Source organism: Phyllostomus discolor, chromosome 2, assembly GCF_004126475.2.
Source record: "Phyllostomus discolor isolate MPI-MPIP mPhyDis1 chromosome 2, mPhyDis1.pri.v3, whole genome shotgun sequence".
NCBI classification, from domain to species: Eukaryota; Metazoa; Chordata; class Mammalia; order Chiroptera; family Phyllostomidae; genus Phyllostomus; species Phyllostomus discolor.
In genome coordinates, this window is record NC_040904.2 from 89,018,691 (window position 1) to 89,041,044 (window position 22,354).

Sequence of the window (22,354 nt, forward strand, 5' to 3'; positions counted from 1 at the left end):
AAATGGAAATGCTTCATTGTTTGACCAGCAGGTGGCACTTGTCACTCAGTATAGAAAACGGCAGGTACTAAGGAAGGATCTGGAACCTAGCAGTTCAGAAACAGATTACTAATTTATTTACTCAAAAAGGAGAGAGTGCAACAGACTGTTTCAGAAGCACAGGTTATAAGGAGGGTCTTGGCTTGCTGACACAGCTTATCAATTGTAGAATTTGAATTCTCCTATTAGGTTAATTAGGGAAAACTTTTAACAAATATGATTTGCAATATACCAGTTTGCTGCCTCTGTCATTGCTCTCAGGTCCTTTGTGTCTGTAGTTATCCTGTGACACTATGAGCAGTGTTAGAATGAGGCAAAAATGAAACAAATTCCAACTTCCCCATTGAAAGATGTGTGACCTGCTTCAAGTGATTGAACTTCTTTGAACTTCCCTTCCCTCTGTTGTTATAATTGTTGTTAACTAGCTGGAGTGTGGTGAGAATTATGTAAGATACCATCTGTTGAAATGACAGCTTTGGATTCAGCTACTTGATTTTCTCATAGAAGAACAGATCCAGTCATGGGAATAGCTCTTTTATCAAAATAGTTTCTAACTCATTTGAGTGTTCTATAAGTAGGGTAGCCTGTGGGTGTTGCTCCTAGAAGTTAGACTTAATCACTCTACACCCCATTGGGGTGGATCAGGGTGGAGAAGAGGCTGTAGTTGTTGATTTCTGATATATTACCTTGCCAGTATTATACTCCTCCCACACATTAGTGACAAAAACCACAAAACCACAGATTCTAAGTTCCAGAAGGTCTTTGATTTACTTAGTTCTCATTTTTTAGATCTGGACAAGGCAGTAGGAAATGGGGTTGCACATTTAGGTCATTTTTATACTAGCTCCACAGGTCTGGTCAATGCAGTGGGTGAGTGGGTACTGGTAGTGGGAAACAGGGAGAGGCAGCAGGAGGTGGGCAAACCCATCCTTACATGGCATGTGTCGAATATTTCCTGATAATGAGATGCTAGGCTTATTTTCACAATAGGGGCAGGGTATGGCATCTATGTTCTTTGAACTGGTGGAAGTAGGTTTCTGTTTGAGTACTGCTAAACTTTTTGTTTATATTTGAAACAGACTGAATCTATAAACCTGGCTCAACTTTTTATGAAAAAATCAGCTACCAAAAAAAAAAAAGAGTAAACAGAATAGATGGCCCAAATTTATTATTCCATCAGCTATCATCAAAATCTCTAGCTCACTAATGAATAAAACATCCAATCTTAAACAAACAGAGAGGTAGTTAAAACTTTATGATTGGCACTATTAGTTCCAAGGGTCAGCTCTGGTCTTTATAGGGAAAAATAACCCAACCAAGAAAAAAGCAATCCGGGGTGTGCTGAATGCCTTCACCGAGCTACAAAGAGCGGTAATCAAAATAAGAAACAGAACAGATTAAGACATTCCACAATGGAAAGATCTGACCTTACCTACTTGTTTATAAAAAAAACCGCAGGCTGTGATACCTTTATTTCTGACCTGTTATCAAACCCATGACTACAGGCTCTAAAATCAGAGAAAGTTGAGCCGCTTTTAGGGGTGCAGTGGGTGCCCTGGAGAATGTATTTCCGGAGTGACTCTCAGTATTTTCCCTAAAAAAACCCTGAGACTCCAGGCTAAAAGGGGAGGGCCAGCTTTCCTTTGGCTGTGAATCCAGGTGGTGGTAGCTGATTTGCAGGCAGATGTCTAGCAAGGTGGGAGAGGAAAGAAAGGGAACCAGGGTAGAAAAAGGAAGATCACCTTGTAAAAGCCCATGAAGACACATTATAATACGACATTAAGTCTAGAGGGTCTTAACTCCCTCTCCGCAAAAGAGTTTTCTATTTGAATGAGCATTTTATGTCCTGACATCTAGGGAGGGGTCAGACATGTGGAAATAGGCTGCTGACCTTCTCAAGTTCCACTGTAGGAAGGTAACATGCTATAAAATTAGAAAATGTTAAATACGGGTGCTGAATCCTTAAAGTAAACAGAAATCTAATGACTTTATTAGGTCAGAGATTAAAACAATATTTCTTCATGACACCTTTTCCTTCACTTGAAATTGTCATGGTTACCTACATTTACTGTGAGTAATGTTTTTATTTATTGCATTTTCTTAACAATTAAATATGATTCTGAGTTTCTGTATTAATAGGCTAATATTTTTTTAAAAGAACAACTCTTTACCTTACAAATCCACCCTTATGGAAAAAATAAAATGAGTCTACCCTGTGGAGTAGGACAGATTGATGTCACAGTGACCTTGACCACTTGACCTTTAACATGCAGGCTGACCTCTTTGAGGTTCTATGTGCATTTGCAGAATGGAAATAAACTCCCCCATTCCTCACATGCTCTGCTGTGAGCTGGACTTAGGTATCACATGTATGGCAGTTTTTAAGAACTCTCCTCCCTGTTTGGACCCTTGGGGCACTTACATTCACCTCTAGAATAGTCCTTAGATCCAAAATTAAAAGAAGGAGGCAAAAGAGGAGAGAAAAAGGAGGCTGAACATTTCACCTGGGTACACCGCATCAGCCGTTTTGCACACTGAAACCAACAGCTCGAGCATCAGCATAGACTTTGGAAAGAATTAATAACTGCTTACTTGTGGCTGCTGTTCTGCCAGGCGATTCTGATACCTTTGGACTGACTCTTGAAGTTGCTTGTCTTTCTCATTTTTTGATGGCGATGCCGCGCTCATGGTGCCCAGGGGAATGGGAGGCAGGCATTCTTTCTGATGGCAACTTTGCAGTCAGCAAATACAAGAGGTAACAACATCAGAAGGAAATATAAAACTACTCATTGTCTGTAAAAGGTTATCCACTTCTACAAGGACTTTCTCATTGTGTCCTATATCCAAAATTTGAATATGAAGGAAGAGCACTGTATTGACGACTTTAGGTAACACTCGACCTTAAACTCCAATTTGCATGAAAAAATAGCTTAATGAAAAAAGAGCTTAATTCAAAATGTGAAAGGTAGTATGTATTTACCAGAATGAGAGACTCTTCATTATTTACTAATGCTTCATTTATCTTGCATTATCATGAATGAGTCCTTTTGCACAAATGTTTTTACATAATTAAAGCATATCTTATTCCTGCTAAACATTTTTCCCCAAAACATTAGGGACAGAGCGACATATGTCTGTCCACAATACACCAAATAATTTGGCCTCTGGAACTCACAGATCCTTTTTGCACAGTGATTCGGGATCACTGCAAAGACCAGTCAGTGACTGCTATGATACAATGTGCTCACTGACAGCCTTGGGGGCAGGGCGGAGTTTTTGCTAAATAGCCCCCAGTGACACGCCCCCTGCTTCAATAGACTTCTCTCCCTGCTGATGTCAGTGTGTCTGCTGTTGGTGATCACTCTGCTTCCCAGTCTTACTGATGGGCTGTTTCTAATCACTGGTGGGTTAGCACATGTATTATATCATCAAGTAGAATTGTGTGTAAATGACAATAACAGGCTGTGAAAGAGGGCAACCCTTGTTATGGCTACAAAAAGCAATAATGACTTTTGAGACATATGATTCGGAAGGTTTGAGGCTTCCCCCCCACCTACCTTTGGTTTTGTGGCTATGTTCTGGGAGCTGAGTTAGCCAGGCTGTTGAAAAATTGAGAGATTATATTGTTCACCTCAGTATCAGGGCTTGGCAGGAAGAAGAGGTTCAACTCCCACTGGGCATGGCTTTGATTCATGCCTGGGTGTGTGTCATTAAGGTCAAAATGTTAAGGTCAATTCTTAGAGCCTGTGTTAAACATGGGTTTTTCTATTACGTACGTACCAAAAGGAGAGGGACAGGGCAAAATAAATGTATGTTAGGCGAGGAGAGGAAAGAGGAGGTTGAGAATAGAGAGAGAGCCTTCTCCCACCTGAAATAGTGCAAGAAACCTGAAGCAGATCAAGCCCACGATTTTTCTGTGTTGAGGGAGCTGCAGCTTACATATTTCCTGCCTCCACTAACAGAGAAGAACTATCATGCAATCAAATTGAAGTACTACGGTGAAAAAAAAAACAATTCCACCCACATATGGTATTTGTGGCTTTTCAAAGAAAGGTGGTAGAAAAGCCCATCAGTGGACACCTACTGTGCGTGCAAGCGCCCACAGAGCTGAGATGAAGACATCTGCGGGGCAGCACTTACAAGGTTTCCATGCACAGAAGAGAACAACCTTGTGGCAGCATTAACTTTTTATTCAGAAAAGAGAAACCACAAGTATTTTTATTAAAGTGAGATTCATTCACTTGTATCCAAAAATTTTTTGGAAACAAATTAAATTTTAATATACAATTCAAGACATAGATATTTTTTAATATCCTTTTCAAAACTCAGACATTTTTGGCTCAAATGATAGTAATTTTTATTCTGCTGGTGATCCCCACTTTCAATGCAGATGAATACAGAGCTTGAATGTAATGAAAGCGCACTGACAGCCCTTTCTTGGGTACTGTGACAAAAACATCTAACCTCCCTCCATGCTTAAAATGGAAAACAAAAAGAGGCTTTGGTGGTCTAGAAAAAAAGGGCTCCACTTCACCCAGCCTGAGCCACCAACTCTGAGACCACCATTTGTAAAATGGGGTGTGGTGTCATCATAAAGGAATAGGCTGGAATGAGGCTTTCTCAAACATCAAGGATGTCTTCAGAGAGTGGGTGTGGTTAGACATGTTTTGTCTCAAAATCGTGGCTTTAAGTTTCCGCTCTAGGGAGGCACCCTGGATGAGTCATGGGACTTCTCTTAGCCTCACTGTTTTCTCTCGTGAGAAGCAGAGAAAGTCATGGGGTCATTGTAAAGATGAAATGAGATAACATATGTAATTGCTGTGTAAAAGAGAGCTGTTATTATGTTTGCTACCCACATTCTGGTTATACACATTGTTTATTCAAATTCTGTTCACTGGCATTAACTCTGCTGACAACTGGCAATTAACTACTGACAATAAACTATGTTTTCTGTAAATACAGATAATGCCACTTTTCACCCCATTACTCTGTCCTTCCATTCATCAAATATTGCCTAATAAATAACGATGCTCCACTTCTCATCACTTCACCACACCAACCTCATGTGACTCCACCCTGATCCAATAGCACATATTCCTCAGGGCTTTGTCTAGTAATAATCTATTTCGTAGTATATTCTCAAAGTGTGCATGGCCCACCCAGCCTACCATACTGAATCAGAGGACTGAGTGAGGTCATCAGATCAGTTTCTCTTCCCCCCAAAATCACCATATCTACTTGCTGTCAATGATCTCCCATAAAGGAGTGTCAACTCTTATGTAAGTGCCTTTATAATCAGGAATTTTTTTTTTACATCTCACCTAAAACTCTTGCTGTCTCTTTAAGCATATTTTTGTCATAATCTTCTCAGTGCATATAAAATGCAGATGGTCAAAATTATGTCCATATATTTAAAGAATCAAGGACTTAAGAAATTATAAACATAAAAAGACTTTCTGCATTTTAGACTTTTAAGGTCCATCAGTTTTCTGTTAACATGGCTAAATTTATCTTGGCTGTCATCGCAAGTGGCACTGTTTTGATGTGTAAAAGAGACAGAATTAATGCAGCTTTGAAGCAGTGCTCTTTGAAGGCATCACCACTATTCAAGGAGAAGAGGGTAAGAGTGTAAGTAATAATAATTTAGAGATAAGGAAAACTGTAGAGGGCAGATTCCCAGTTCTATGATTAGATCTGTGGAGAGGGGCCAAAATTCTCACGGCCTGTTTTCAAGGGGCCCCCAGTGATCAGAGACATAGCACACTGACCTTACAAGGTGTTTGGCTAGACCCAGAAAAGATGCAAAAGATGCTCTTACGACATCTCACTCTAGGTGACAGAAAGCTGAGTTAAAAAGAAACTGCACACTTGTCCAAAGTTTCCCAGTTGATGGAGCTACGAGTCCAAGCCCGCAGCCTGTCTCCAGGGGCTGACCTCTAAAACACTCTCCTGCTCCGTACGGAAAGGTCTTCACTCACAATAAGTGACTGACATGATTCACTATTTTTTGAGGGCTGGGGCTTACATCAATTTTATTTACATTTTCAAGCATGGCTTTTTGCACACATAAATTGAAAAACCAACAAAAACAAAAACCTTCTATTAAACAATGCTTCATTAAAAATAGTTATACTGACAATGAAAACACTATATACCAGACTATTAATATTGAAACTAGGCCAACATTTTATTCCTATTTAAATTTAAGTTCCAAGTTAGGGCTGAAATAAGGGTAGGAGTCGAAAGACCTTGGCTAGTGGCTTCATGAACAGGTTTCTTAGCCACCATCTGGGCTTCATTTTCACTTCTCTAAAAAGAAGTGAGACTAGATCAGTGTTTTATAAGCTCCCTGAATTTTGAGGCCTATCGCAGGGAGTAGGGAACAGAAATGTAAAGTGGATGGAGCCTTTGGCCCCCAGATTCCCAACCGTCAGTTCAAAGTAGGACACTTCTGCTCTTATCTGTTTCATATATTTTGTGTCTGAAGCAAATTTTATTTGGAGGGGGATGTAAGGTTCTGCTGCAAACCAAGAAAGGGAAACTGAAAACCCCTGAATAAAGTGAAATCTAAGACCCCTGTCATCTGACATTTTTTCTTGAATTCTAAATGTGATTAATCTGGAGACTGCAGGTGGCTGGGGCTTTAGTAGCAGTTTCTGAATGTTTGCTTTTTTAATTTTTGTACTTGCTCTTTTTTTCAAGGCTGGATAAAAATAATCCAACAAGAGCTATTACCCTAATGTCTGTATTAGCAATATTGATTGATTTACTGAGGCCAAAGGACTAGGGGCAAACTCCACAGAGAAGCAATGCTTGACTTAGGAGTACTTTTACTGAAGGGGTATACTAACTCTTCTCCCTCCCCTAAAAAAAAGAATGAGTCTAAAAGGGCTTATAATAACACATTCATCAATATTTAATCGGTCTTTTCCTGTTTTAGTCTGAACTTCTTCCTCCAAGAGCACAAAGCAATGAAATCAATATATGACTTAAACAGAAAAAGCACGTGGTCTAACAGCTCAGGCCCCCTAGAGACACTCTCCGGATAAAACTGCTGTGTGATAAGGCACTATGCTGTGTGAGAACGAACTGAAGGGCAGAACTCTTAAACTCTGGTCACAGTCTCCTGCCCATGAACGCACAGAGCTGTACACCCCAGCTTTTGCAAATCATTACATGCAGGTCTCTTTTATCTTGATGGAAAAGCACACGGATGAAATCTCTTTCCACAGGGGGCAGGGGGCTAAAAGGAATTTTGGGGGACGACAGCCACTAAGCTAAAATGTATCTGCAGCTGACTTTTTCCAGTTCCATTCACATGTATTTTAGGAATTAAAAACAGATAAAGAATTTTAGAAAACTATCAAAGTTACCTGTTTTCCAAGCGGTTAGGATTATAAGCACAAATCCAGATGTCCACAAATTCTTTTTCCTGATAATTAGTAGAGAGTGGCAAGACTCTCCATTTCAGGCAAAGATCTGATAATCACAACAAAATCACACACAAGAAACACCACAGTCAGAAGTGAGTCCATCATAGTAAGATGTCAGGTTGCATATACCAAAAGCATGAGGTACCTTTTGAGCCAAAGACAAGTGACTCTTTGATCATATTCCACTGTACTTTGAAAACTAAGCTAGGATTCTGTGAACTAACCTAGGACACTACCAACCAATTATTATTGTTGTTGTTGTTATTGTTGTTGTTATTGCTTAACTTCTTTTCAATTGGTTTCTGCTACTTTCAGTCAGAATAATTTTAATAGATCCCTCTCCACCTCTTCATAAACCACATGAAGACTTCCAGTGACTTGACTTTCCCCTTTTCTTTGACTTCTTTGTCCATTTCTGTCTTTCAGTCCCTCCTTGCTTTTAGGACCAAGGCTCCACTCTCTCCAAGCTATTCTTTTTTTTTTTTTTACATTTTTTTCTATTGTTGTTCAAATACTGTTGTCTCCATTTCCCCCAACCCCACCTCCCACCCCCGATCCCACCCCCCTTGGTTTTGTCCATGTGTCCTTTATAGATGTTACTGAAAACCCTTCCCTCTTCCCCCCCATTATCCCCTCCCACCTCCCCTCTGGTTACTGTCAGTTTGTTCTGAATTTCAATGTCTCTGGTTGTATTTTGCTTGCTTGTTTGTTTTGGTGATTAGATCTCATCAATAAATGAATGGATCAAAAAACTGGTACATTTACATGATGGAATACTATGCAGCAGAAAAAAAGAAGGAGCTCCTACCCTTTGCAACAGCATGGATGGAACTGGAGAGCATTATGCTAAGTGAAATAAGCCAGGCGGTACAAAAACCATATGACCTCATCTCCAGGCTATTCTTAACATTAATCCTGAATTCCTTCCAGACACATAATTAATAGCTCTTAAGTAAACTCTACTCTCTGTTCATCTAAAATAGAGGCAGTATGCACTGGGTGAAGAACCTGAATAGTTCCACCACTTAGTACATCTATAATCGTGGATAAATTATGTCTCTATTTTTCAGAATCATCATCTGTAAGAAGAGATTAATATTTCTCCTTATCTAAAAAGGTCACTGAGCATTAAAATACATAATAATGATAAAAGCCAACAATGCTTCACATTATCTGTGAAGGTTAATTTTATGTCAATTTGACTGGGCCATGGGATACCTAGATAGTTAGCCAGGTGTTATTTTGTGTCTGTGTTACAGTGTGTCTGTGAGGGTGTTCTGAATGAGATTAACATTTGAATTGGTAGGCTAAGTAAAGCAGATGGTCCTCCTAATGTGGGTGGGCCTCATCCAATCACTTGAAGGCCTAAATAGAACAAAGAAAGGCTGACCCTCTTGAGAGTAAAAAAGAACTTCTCCTTCCTGACTCTCTTCAGCTGGAACATTAGTTTTTCTCTGTCTTCTGATTCAAATTTAAAAAATCAGTTCTTCTGGGTATTGAGCCTGTCAAACATTCAGGCTGGAACTACATTATTGTGTCTCTTGGTTCTCAGGCCTTCAGACTCTAACCAGAATTAAACCAATGTCCCTCCTGGGCTCCCACCTCGCTGACTGAAGATCTTAGAACTTGTTAGCCTCCATAATCATGTAAGCCAATTCGCTATAATTAATATCTATCTACTACATACAGTAGATATTATATGTATATTATCTATATATAATATAGAACATAGTGTGTGCCCATCCACCCATCCATTCTATTAATTCTGTTTCTCTAGAGAACCTTAATATACTATCCTAAACATTTAGTAAACTTTACATGTGTTAATACATTTTATTTGCACAAAACTGTGTGATGTAGCTATAAATACTAACCTCACGTTATAAATAAGGAAACTGAGGCTTAGAGAAATTAAGGAATTTTCCCAGTTTCATGTAGTTCCGTAATACTGGAAACTGGATTCTGCTCCTACCTTACACACATCAGACACATCAGGTCCTCTTTGGACCACTGATGCAAATCCTGGCCTGCAGGACCCATGTATGTTGTGGCTGCTCAAGAACAGATACACATGGACAACAGAAGTCCTATGGAGAAAAAGGGACGACATGGCCACTCTCTGAGAGAGGGCAGGTGAGAGGGCCAGAGAGAGCCAGTCTCTGCCTGGACAGGCTTTTATTGCTTTTCTGGGTACATTACATGGCTACCTCTGTCATGAAGCCTTGTCTCAAGTTCTTCCTCTTCCCCATTTAACCCTCAAAAAATTTGTTCCTCTTTTATATCATTTATCTTAATTTCATCTCTATCATAATTATTTTCATGGTTATTTTAACCTCATTCCCAGACCCTAACCACATTGAAAGTAAAAATCAGGTCTCACCCACCACCTTTGTCTCCCTCACAGCCCCTTTATGAATGCAATGACTTGTGTATTTAGAAACTCACTAAAAGATTGCTAATTAGAATGAAATTCAACACTCACCACACTGCATCATGAATGGGATGGCCATGACTTGTCTTCTTTGATACTGAATAGAATCTAAAGACCTCTCTGTGTCCTTGTTATTCTGGTGTCCAAATTCATTGCAAAACAATGTTAGATTTCTATTACCTAAAAAAACAAATCAGGCAAAGAGTAATAAAAGAAAATCAACAAGATTAAGATGATAAGCCAAGGAAAGTATAGACATAAACACATGTATTTACAGTGTGGTCTCAGCTATGTAAAAACTAATACACAGAAATAAGAGATTAAAGTCTTAATGTTGGTTTTCTCTGAGTATGGGTGAAACTAGTTTTCTGCTTGTATTTTCTTACATTTTCTAACCTGTATATAGTAAATATGCAATATCTTTATAATAAAACTAAACGCAATAGTAGTCACATATATATATATTCAATAAAATACACTGATCTTTAAAACTTTTTTTCTTAAGTACTTCCAGGAGGGATGGTACTGAATAAACTTAAAGGCTACCCTTAACCCTATTGATACAAATATTTAAGATGTTCTCTCACAGCTAGAGCTTCTTTACCTTTACTTTGTCCCTGGTTCCCTTTTCCACCAGTCTTTACTGTTTGTGCCCTACCCTCACACCAGATTCTCTACTACCTCTTTGCTTAGAAACAGCACTTACCATGGAGGACCATTCAGCAATTGTACCTCTAGGAGTCTTCCCTACAAACATACTCAACAATGGCCATATATATTACAGCAATATTTGAATAGCAAAAATTAAAAATAAAAAAGGGAAACAACACAAAAGCCTAGAATACGTAATGAATAAATTTCATTTCCAAACAATGAAACCTTTAAAACAGAGAATTAGAGCTAAACATATTGCTGTATTAAGATATCAAAGACAGTGTTTTAATTTTTAAAAAAGATGCCAAACAGCACACCTAATATAATCAATTTTGTGGTTTATAAAAAGCATATACATATAAAATTTTGCTGAATACACTTTTTTTCCCTGAAAGGACAGAAGATTTTTAGTAGTGGATACCACTGGAGAAACAGAGGCTGAAAGATGGACAGGGGGAGATACTTCTGTTTTCATTTTTTACTTTCTGAACACTTTGAATATCATTATATGTGCATGCATTACTTTGCAACACATTTTAAAAAAGAATTTATGTTTATCATTCTGTCCAATATGGTAACCACTAGCCACATGTGGCTACTGGGCACTTGAAATATTGCAGATCTAGAACATTTCATCAACAAAATTCAAAAAGTGAAGTTCTAAATTATAAATCTTGGAAATAAAATACACGCAATAGGATCAGCAACACATCAACCTTACCATATGACTGAGTAATTCATGCAAAATACAAATAAACATCCCTACACCTTATTAATTGCATTAAAATTTAGATTCAGAATGCTCTCTGCCTGGAAGACCAGAAGGGAAGGGATTCAGCCTTTGAAAGAGAGTTTACAAGTGAGTTGGACTAAAAGCTGCCCTTGCACATTCCCAGATTTCCCACTGTCTCTTCTCAAAATCCCCAACAATTCTCGTCTTAAATTCCCATTTGGATTCTGCTTCTTGGGTTTTTCACAATTCAGACTTTCATATTTTTGTTCTTCGCTCAGCATTTGGTCTAGACCCAGGCCAGACTCCATGTCTCTGCTGCACACCAAGTCCTGACAGTTCAGTGTCTGGACAGGGCTTATGGAGACATCTTTGATTTCCAAATGAACTACTCAGTTCTTACTAAGTCAAGTTACAAAGTGTCATCAAGTTATAGTGCTTTTAAAAGTTAAAAGTGACTTCAAGTGCTATCTCTGGCACACATTAGTTGTGTAATTGTGGAAACCAATAAATTTCCTTGTTTATAAAATGAGTGCTTCCAACAACGTGCCCACCAGGTTTACCACAAAGAGTAAATGTAATGGTACAGTAAAAACTATAGACTCTTGCAAAAATTTAAGTTGCTTCTGCATCGTACATGTCCTTTCTCTAACTGTTACTTCTCCCAGAAGACTGTGCCTTTCAAAGGAGAGCTGTGCTTTGTAACTTTGAGTGCCCTCGAAACACACTCAGCAGCCTGCAACTAAGAAGCCCCCTGAAACTACTGTTGCTGTTCTTGACAAAATACCTCACTAATGGATACTTCAGGATAATGTGAAGGTGAAATAATGTGAAAACATTACACCTGAAAACATTAACTAAGCATGTTAACACAGCACACCTAACTTCTAAAACGAATGTCAACCGTGAACCCCGACAAAAACATTTTAAGAGTGGGAACTACTAGGATGTTAGAAACGTAAACACACACTCCTCAAGGGTGGAGTGATACATGCTCTGTGATCACACCACTGCTACAGCACTTACACACTGCATTTAGTTTACTTTGTGCCTATTTTCCCCTCTGGATAGTAAAATCCTTGAAGACAGTGGTAACGTTTAGGATCTTGTTTTCAGAAGCTGACAAAATGTAATGTTTACTTACAGGACTAAATGTCACTAAAGGATTACTGGCTATCAAAGACAGATACTAAAACATTCACTACCCCAAACACTTGATGACGAGGCCAGACAGAAGATTATACTACTTGAGGCAAGTATTGGGGCAAAGAAATAAAGTTTTATACTCGAGATCAAAAATGGGTTTTCCTAACTGCCAATGAAACCTTGACTTTTTCTCTTCAGATAAAAGGTAGTCCAACATGCACAATTTGTAATTGTGTTTAGGGTGTTACTGGTGTTACTGAAACAAATTTCCACGGAATAGACCCTGAAGACTAGGTAGATGATTCAGCAAGCAGACAAGCAAGTTGGCCAGAGGGAAGGCAGTAGGAGAAAACGTATCACGCCAGTTTCTACTTTCTTTTATGTGTTACTCAGTCTGTAGAAAAAAAGTCCTCATTAAGAAAAAAAGAATTTCTCCCATGCAAGGGAATTCCCTGCCCATCAGTCTCTCTCAGCAGATTTTTGCAGCAGAAACTTGCAAATTAGGAGAGAGGGGGATGATATAATCAAAGGGCTGAAAGGTTAAAAAAAAGAAAAGAATTACAACCAAACATACTTAATCTGGCAAAGATGTTCTTCAGAAATGAAGCAGTAAAGAATTTTCCAAACAAACAAAAGCTCAGGTAGTTCACTACCACTATATCTGCCTTACAGAAATGCTAAAGTGAGTTCTCCAAACTGAAATGAAAGGACAATAATCAGTAACCTGAAAACTTAAAAACATAAAACTCACTGGTAAAGGTAAGTATATAGTCAAGTTCAGAATACTTTAATACTGTAAAGATATATAAACTGTTTAACTCCACAAGACAAAAGTATTACAATAAGCATTGCTACAATAATTTCTTAAAGGATATATGTAAAGTATGAAAACATGTAAACTGTGAGATAAAAAGCATAAAATGTGGGGGAAGTAGGGCAAAAAAGGTAGTTTTTATAAGTAAAGTTAAGTTTTTATAAGTTTAAAATAGACACATAACTACAAGACGTTTTATGTAAACCTCAAGGTAAACACAAAGCAAACTTATCATAGATACACAAAAGAGAAGGATTAACATTCTGTAGTGTGAAAGCATAACACTACAGAAAATTATTGTAATGCAAAGGAAGACAGCAAAAGAGAAAGAAAGGAAGGAAGGAAGGAAGGAAGGAAGGAAGGAAGGAAGGAAGGAAGGAAAGAGAAAGAAACTACAAAACAGCTAGAAAACAATAAGATGGCAATAGTAAGTCCTTATCTATCAAAATTACTTTAATGTAAATGAATTAAATTCTCCAATACAAAGACATAAAGTGGCTGATGGATAAAAACAAGACCCAATTATATGCTGTCTACAAGAGATTCACTTCAGTTTTAAGTACAAGCATAAGCTCAAAACAAAGGGACAGGAAAAGATATTCCAGGTGAATGGAAACCAAAAAGTATACTTACAACAGACAAAATATACTTTAAGTCAAAAACTGTAACAGGAAACAAAGATTATTATATAATGAAAAACATATCAATTCACTGAAAGGATATAATTGTAAATATATATGCATCCAATATCATACCATCTAAAAATATTAAGTAAATATTAACAGATCTAAAAGTAAAAATAAATAGCAATGTAATAATAGTAGGGGACTTCATTGTCTCACTTTCAAAATGGATACATCATAAAGCAAGAAAATCAAAAGAACACTATAGACTTGAACCATCTTTAGGTCAAATGAACCTAACACACACACACACACACACACACAATAGTTCATCCAATAGTAGCAGAGTACACATTCTCCTCAAATGTACATGGAATATTTCCTAGGATGTACCATAGGACTGGTCACAAAACAAGTCATAACAACTATACAAAGACTGAAATCATGTCAAGTACATTTTCTGAAAATATGGTATATGGTATAGTTACTTATAACTATAAATTAATCACAGGAGAAAAGCTGGAAAATTCACAAATATGTAGAAATTAAACAAAATACTCTTGAATAACCAATGGGTCAAAGAAGAAATCAAAAGAGATGTTTTAAAATATATTGAGATAAGTGAAAATGGAAAAAGCATACCAAAATTTATCAAATGCAAGAAAAGCAGTTCTAAGAGGGAACTTCATAGTGATAAACAACTACATTAAAAATAAAAAGATCCCAAATAAGCAACCTAATTTTACACTGCAAGGAACCAAAATAAGAAGAACAAAGTAAGTCCAAAGTTAGCAGAAGGAAGAGATTAACAAAAATAAAGCAGAAATAAATAAAACAGAGACTAGAAAAAAACAACAGAAAACAACAATGAAACTAAAAGCTGCTTTGTGAAAAGATAAAATTGACAAGCCCTTAACGATATTAAATAGATAAAAGATTGAAAAATAAATAAAGAAAATTGTAAAAGTGGTGAAAGTGGACAACCTTGTCTTGTTCTTGATCTTAGTGGAAAAGATTTTAGTTTTTGCCCATTGAGTATGATGTTGGCTGTAGGTTTCTCATATATGGCCTTTTTTATGTTGAGGAATGCTCCCTCTATTCCCATTTTGCTGAGTTTTTATCATAAATGGGTGCTGTACCTTATCAAATGCTTTTTCTGCATCTATTGATATGATCATGTGGTTTTTGTCTTTGCTTTTGTTTATGTGATGTATTACATTTACTAATTTGCAAATATTGTACCATCCTAGCATCCCTGGGATGAATCCCACTTGGTCATGGTGTATGATCTTTTTAATGTATTGTTGGATGCGGTTTGCCAGTATTTTGTTGAGGATTTTAGTGACTATGTTCAGCAGCAATATTGGCCTGAAGTTTTCTTTCTTTGTTGTGTCTTTATCTGGTTTTGGAATTAGGGTGATGCTGGCTTCATAAAAACAATTTGAGAGTCTTCCATCATTTTGGATTTTTGGAATAGTCTGTGAAGGATAGGGGTTAGCTCTTCCTTAAATGCTTTGTAGAATTTTCCTGTGAAACCATCCAGACCCGAACTTTTGTGTGTCAGGAATTTTTTGATTACTGCTTCAATTATTTTTGCTGCTATTGGTCTGTTCAGGTTTTCTGCTTCTTTTTTATTGAGTTTTGTAAGATTATATTTTTCTAGAAATTTGTCCATATCACCTAGGTTTTCAAATTTCTTGGCAAAATGGGGACCCTAGTGCACTGTTGATGGGATTGCAGACTGGAACAACCACTATAGAAAACAGTATGGAATTTTCTCAGAAAACTAAAAATGGATCTGCCTTCTGACCCAGCAATTCCATTGCTAGGATTATATCCTAAGAACCCTGAAACACCAATCCAAAAGAACCTATGCACCCCAATGTTCATAGCAGCACAATTTACAATAGCCAAGTGTTGGAAGCAACCTAGATGCCCACCGGTAAATGAATGGATCAAAAAACTGTGGTACATTTACACAATGGAATTCTATGCAGCAGAAAGAAAGAAGGAGCTCCTATCCTTTGCCACAGCATGGATGCAACTGGAAAGCATTATGCTAAGCAAAATAAGCCAGGCGGTGAAAGACAAATACCATATGATCTCACCTTTAACAGGAACCTAAACAACAAAACAAATAAACAAGCAAAATAAAACCAAAGACACTGAAATAGAGAACAGTCTGACAGTGTTCAGAGGGGAGAGGAGAGGGAATTTCAGGGGAATTTCAGGGGAATTCCAGAGGAATTTCAGGGGAAAGGGGGAGGGGTTTACAGGAAGAAGTATAAAGGACACATGGATAATAACTGGGGGTGGGTGGAATGGGGAGGAGGAGGGGCGCACTGGGGGGGCTGGGATGGGAGTAAAAGACAGAAAACTGTACTTGAACAACAATTTAAATAAAATTTTAAAAAAAGAAATCAGAAATGAAAGAGGAAATGTTAAAGCTGATACCACAGAAGTATAAAGAATCACAAGTGACTATGAACAATTAAATATCCCCAAATTGTATAACCTCCAAAAATGGGTAAATTTATAGAAACATACAAACTTCCAAAACTGAATTATAAAGAAACAGAAAATCTGAAAAACTACAACTAGTAAGAAGACTGAGTAATTTAAAATCTTCAGATAAGAAAAGCTGAAGACCAGATGGTGCCACTGGTAAATTCTATCAACCATTTAAAGAATAATTAATGACATCCTACTCAGCCTCTTAGAAAAAAATTAAAGAGGAGGACACACTTCTAAATTCACTTTATAAGGCCAGCATTACTCTAATACCAATACCAGATAAGGGTAATATGTAAAAAGAAAATACAGGACAATATCACTGATGAACACAGATGTAAAAATCCTAAAAGAAATACAAGCAAATCAAATTCAACAGCATAATTAAAGGATCATACCCCATGATGAAGTGGGATTTATCCCTGGATGCAAGGATGGTTCAACATACACAAATAAATGTGATATACCATATTAATGGAGTGAGGGATAAAAATCATATTGTCATCTCAACAAGTGCAAGAAGAATATTTGACAAAACTGAACATCCTTTAATGACAAAAACTCTAAAAAATTATATATATTAGCAGAAATATACCTCAAACATAATAAAGGTCATACATAACAAGCCCACAGCTAACATCATACTCAATGGTGAAAAGCTTTTCTTCAAGATTAGGAACAGAGAAGGGGGTCCATTCTTGACATTTCTAATTAACATAGTACTGAAAGGCCTAGTATGAGCAATTAGATATGAAAAAGAAATAAAGAGCTTCAGGAGAAAAAAATAAAATTTTCTGTTTGCAAATATATTCTACAGGGAAAATCTAAAGATTCCACCAAAAAACTGTTAGAATTAATCAGTGCATTTAGTAAAATTGCAGGATACAAAATCAACATAAAAAAATCACCTACAATTTTATACAGTAACAACAGTCTGACAGAGAAATGAAGAAAGCAATCTCATGAGATAGAACAAAATATAAAGGATTAAATTTATCCAAGTAGGTGAAAGACTGCTACACTGAAAACTAGGACACCAATGAAAGAAATTGAAGACACAAATAAATGGAAAGCTATGCTGTGTTATTGGACTGAAGGAATTAATATTTTTTAAATGTCCATGCTACTTAAAGTAATCTACAGATTCAATGTAATACCTATAAAAATTCATATGGCATTTTTCCATATAAGAAGTACCAAAGAACAATCCTAAAATTCGTATGTACCCACAAATGACCTTGAATAGCCAAAGCTATCTTGAAGAACTGTAGAGCTGGATGCATCATACTCCCTGATTTCAAACTATATTATAAAACTATAGTAATCAAAACAGTATGAGATTTTCAAAAAAATAAAAGATACCTAGATCAGTGGAACAGAATAAAAAGTCTAGAAATAAACCAACACATTAAAAAAAACAGAATTATCTTCTGGAGGGCAAACCCCTTGTAATACAGGCTTCCTCCACTAGGAAAGTGTTCTAAGAACACATCTGTATCAGTGTACCAGTTGGTGTTGTTGTGAGAGGCTGAATTCAGATTTAGTGAATGTTTTTTACAATTCTTTCAATGCATTTGTCCATTTCATGATGGATGATTTACACAAGTGCACCTGCCCACACTGCACTGAGTGTTCAGCAGTTTTTGACCACAAGTGACATAACTCCCATGCCCCATCCTCACTATTTACCTGATCTTGCCCCAAGTGACATTTTTTGTTGCCCTGGCTGAAAAAAGGGCTCAGAGGGAAACATTTTGCCAATGTGGAAGAGGTGAAGCAAAAAATGGCAGAAGCACTAAAAGGCATCAAAATCGACAAGTTCAAAAACTGTTTTGAACAGTGGAAAAAATGTCTTGATAGGTATATTGCATCAGATGGAGAGTACTTTGAAGGTGACTTAAGTTTAAGCATGTAAGAATAAATACACCATTTTTATAAGTAAATTCTGGGAGTATTTGAGTCCCCTCTCATATGGTCAACTCATCTTTGACAAGGATGCCAAGAACACACAATGGGAAAAGATAGTCTCTTCAATAAATGGTGTTGGGAGAACTGGATAGTCACATGAAAAAGAATGAAACTGGACACCCTGATGAAATTAAATACATCTTATACCACTTATAAAAATTAATTTGAAGTAGGTAAATGACATTAGCATAAAACCTGACACCATAAAACTCCTAGAGGAAAGCTTAGGAAAAACACTCCTTGACATTAGCCTGGAGATGATTTTTGGGAATGATGCCAAAACACACAATTAACAAAAAGAAAAACAAAACAAAAAGTGGGCCTATATCAAATTAAATATTTCTCCAGAGCAAAAGAAACAACAAAATTAAAGGATGATATACAGAAAAGGAAAAAATATTGGAAAACCAAATATTTGATAAGGGTTAATAACTAAAATATACAAAGAATTTACACAGCTCTATAGCAAAAAGAATACTCTAATTAATAAACAGGCAAAGAACCTGAATAAACAGTTTTCCAAAAACACATACAAATGCCCGTCAGGTACATGAAAGGGTGTTAAACATCATTAATCAATTGAGAAATGCAAATCAAAACCACAATGAGATTTCACCTCATTATCAAAAAGAGGAAAGATAAGTATTGGCATGGATGAAGAGTAAAGAGAAACCCTGCACACTGCTGGTGGGAAAGTAAGTTGGTACAACCATTATGAAACACAGTATAAAGGTCGCTCAAAAAATTAAAAATAGAACAACTATATGCTCCAGAGAAAGATAGTAGAATGGTGGTTGTCAACACCTGTGGGGAAGTGGAAATGGGGAGGTGTTGATCAGAGGACACAAACTTTCCATGATAAGATGAGTTAGTTCTGGGGATCTAATATACCGGACGATGACTAGTTACTAAAACTGTATTGTATACTTGACATTTGCTAATAGAGTAGATCCTAAGCATTCTCACCCCCACACACAAAAAGGTGAATACATTGATTAACTTGATTGTGGTAGACATTTCACAGTGTATATCAAATCATCACATTGAACACTATCAGTATATACCATTATTTTTTGTCAATTATATTCCAATAAAGCCAGAAAAAAATTCTTGCCTATTCTAGTCTGGCAAGAAACAGTAAAGTAATAATAATTTATCATATCAGGTTGGTCTTGACTACTAGAATCCATTATATACCTATAATTATGGATGTTTTAAATACATGGTTTTAATAACTTATGTTTCTGTTAATGTGTTTTAACGAAGGTTTTAAAATTGCCCTTTCATCCAGAAGTCAATTAAGAGCAAAAAGTAAAATTTTAAAACTTGGAAAAGTACTAGGTTTTTAAAAATATATCTTAAATATTTACACCAACTATGAAGAGAACTATTAAATAACCCAAATGTCTATAATTCCAAAATTATATTATTTCAATATCCTCAAGGTATTCTGATTTTAAAATTCTGACTTAAAAATTCATAAACAGTTAAAGCTGTAATCACACAGAAACATTTAAAATTATTAAAGAATAGCCCTGGCTAGTGTGGCTCTGTGGATTGAGTGCCAGCCAGCAAACCAAAGGGTCGCTGGTTCGATTCCCAGGGCACATGCCTGGGTTACAGGTCATGTCTCCAGTAGGGGGGATGCAAGAGGCAACCCCACATTGATGTTTCTCTCCCTCTCTTTCTCCTTCCCTTCCCCTCTCTCTAAAAATAAATAAATAAAATCTTTTAAAATAATAAAATATATCTAAATTTAAAAAAAAATAAAATTGTTAAAGGTAAGAGGCAATAATGGGGGGGAAAGAGGGAAGGGTTTTCAAGAACATGTACAAAGGACATGGACAAAACCAAAGGGGGGTAGGATCAAGGGTGGGAAGTCAGGATGGCTGGTGGGGCGAGGAGTGGTGGGGGAAAATGGAGACAACTGTACTTGAACAATAATAAAAAATGTGAAAAAAATTTTTAAAGAATATGTATCTTGAGACTTTCATTTGAATAAGCAACAAGCTTGTTAAATTAATAGAAAAATCAGGAATTAACACACATAGAATTAAAGTCCTAATTTCTAGAAGAAGCATCTGAAAAAAATTGTGACTATTTAATTTACTCCTAGCTATGTATGGAGTATTTAATTCAGAAGAATTCTAATGTTTAAATTTATCTGATTCATTTTTGGAGCCTCTTAAAACCAGGCAAAAATCATGTAAAATACTCCAATAACTTACTAGAAACTTGTCAAAACCAGTAACTAAAAAAGCAGTTGATACAGATTTTGCCTCTGAAAAACAGGAGAAATGTAACACCATCCTAGATGTCAGCTTTGTATCTGTTTGTGGAATGTATAACGACATCCAGGAAGTCAATTACCCAAAGGGAAAAGTAATAAAATTTGGTAATAAACTACTAAAGCAAAGCTCTGATAGTTTCAATCAAAATTAGGAAGCCCAAAAGTTTATGAAATCACTGTACTAGGAAAATAACAAGCTAAAAAAGGTATTTAAATCAGGTTCCTGCCTTCAGGTAGTTCTGCATCTAAATAAATGATTATATTCTATTTTTAAAAATCTTCTGAGCTGGAAATTGCATGTCCATTCTCAGGGGACTGAAAATCATGCCTCCTTCTCTGTTGAATATTGCCCTGTTTGTCATTAGCCTCTCATTTTTAGGTAAGCCATACATTCGACCCTCCCTAAGCTGGTCCATGGTGTGATCGTTCACCATCTATATTCTCGACACAGCTTCTGGGTTAGGAATGGCAAACTGACCCCAAGTGATGTGCCAATTCCAATCACTTGGTGGTGAGGCCTGTGCAGTCCTGAGAAGGCTCAGGAGGGCAATCACCGCTTATCGCTTATCAGGGAGAGCTGCATGATGACTTAAGAGGCTGTGGTGCACACAAGATGAGAGAGACCCAAAGCACTCTACTTCAATTCAAGGAAAGCAAGGCAAGATGTCTTCAGTGGTGGGGGAGCTGCTTCCAGCCCCATGCCGTTTCTTGGCCCTAGGTGTGGCAGAGTAGGGTTGGGCCAGTCTCACTTTCTGGAGAAAGTCAATGGCAGAAGTAGGTGGCAACTGCGGTCAGAATGTTTTCACTTCTCCACTCTACCATGAGCACCATAAGCTCTCCAGCAAAACTCCAGGAATACGCTGAGTTGCTCCAACTTGGTCTAGGCATCAACTTCACTGCTTCATCTAGCAATGTAGCATCATTTTTTCCTGTTCCATATCAGAGGTTTCCCATGAGGATCTCCTTACTGCAAAATAATTTCAAAACCACCAACCCCTTGACCTGAGAAAATGCATGATGACAAAAAAAAACCCTATAAATTTAGTAACACTTTTATATGACTTTAAATGTGAGTGCCCACAACTACATCAATACATGTTTGAAAAATGGTAGTGTATATATCTGTGAGACATAAAATTTTAGATAATAATTGGTAGACAGGATCAAGGACTTGTAGCCATACTCTGAGGTCCCCTAGGGCTTCCAGACTCCCAGTTCAAACCACATCCTTCTGTGCAGTGGAGACGAGCAGAGAGAGGGTTAGAGGGCTCATGATGAGAAACCTTCAAACACAAAACCAAGGAGAGTGAGGTTTCTTCTGAATCTTCCCTCAGGAAGAAATAACTTTCAGTTTCTCTTTTTAGGTTATATTTTTAGTCAGCCATTGTCACTGTTTTACTTTGGACACACTCCAGTTTTTCTAATTCTCTCTACAATATGGAAATCAAAATATAACATGATAATATAATCTGAAGCGCATTCATAAAAAGTTCTGTGTTATCATGGGCAATAGCCTCCTCAACTACCTACGTCTCCCCAGTTCTTGGGTTGGCAGAGTTTATCTTTCTACCAGGACTCACTCTCCTTACTTTACCCAGATGTACACAAAGTCTGCCAACTGACTTTATGTTCTTAAGAGTCAAAGATTTTTTTGTTGTTAACTCAGCTTATATTTAATCTTAGCTGCATTGTTTTAAATTCAGAGTCATTAAATG

General features: G+C 37.0%; 1 protein-coding gene across 1 annotated transcript in view; it reads right to left on the reverse strand.

Moving 5' to 3' along the window:
• The window catches only part of MORC1 (MORC family CW-type zinc finger 1), a 157,987-nt gene that overhangs the window by 58,304 nt on the left and 77,329 nt on the right, over positions 1-22,354 (reverse strand). Inside the window, 3 exon segments of the mRNA XM_028502395.2 lie at positions 2,632-2,770; positions 7,413-7,518; positions 9,955-10,083. Of these exon segments, the coding sequence (XP_028358196.1) occupies positions 2,632-2,770; positions 7,413-7,518; positions 9,955-10,083 (374 nt within the window).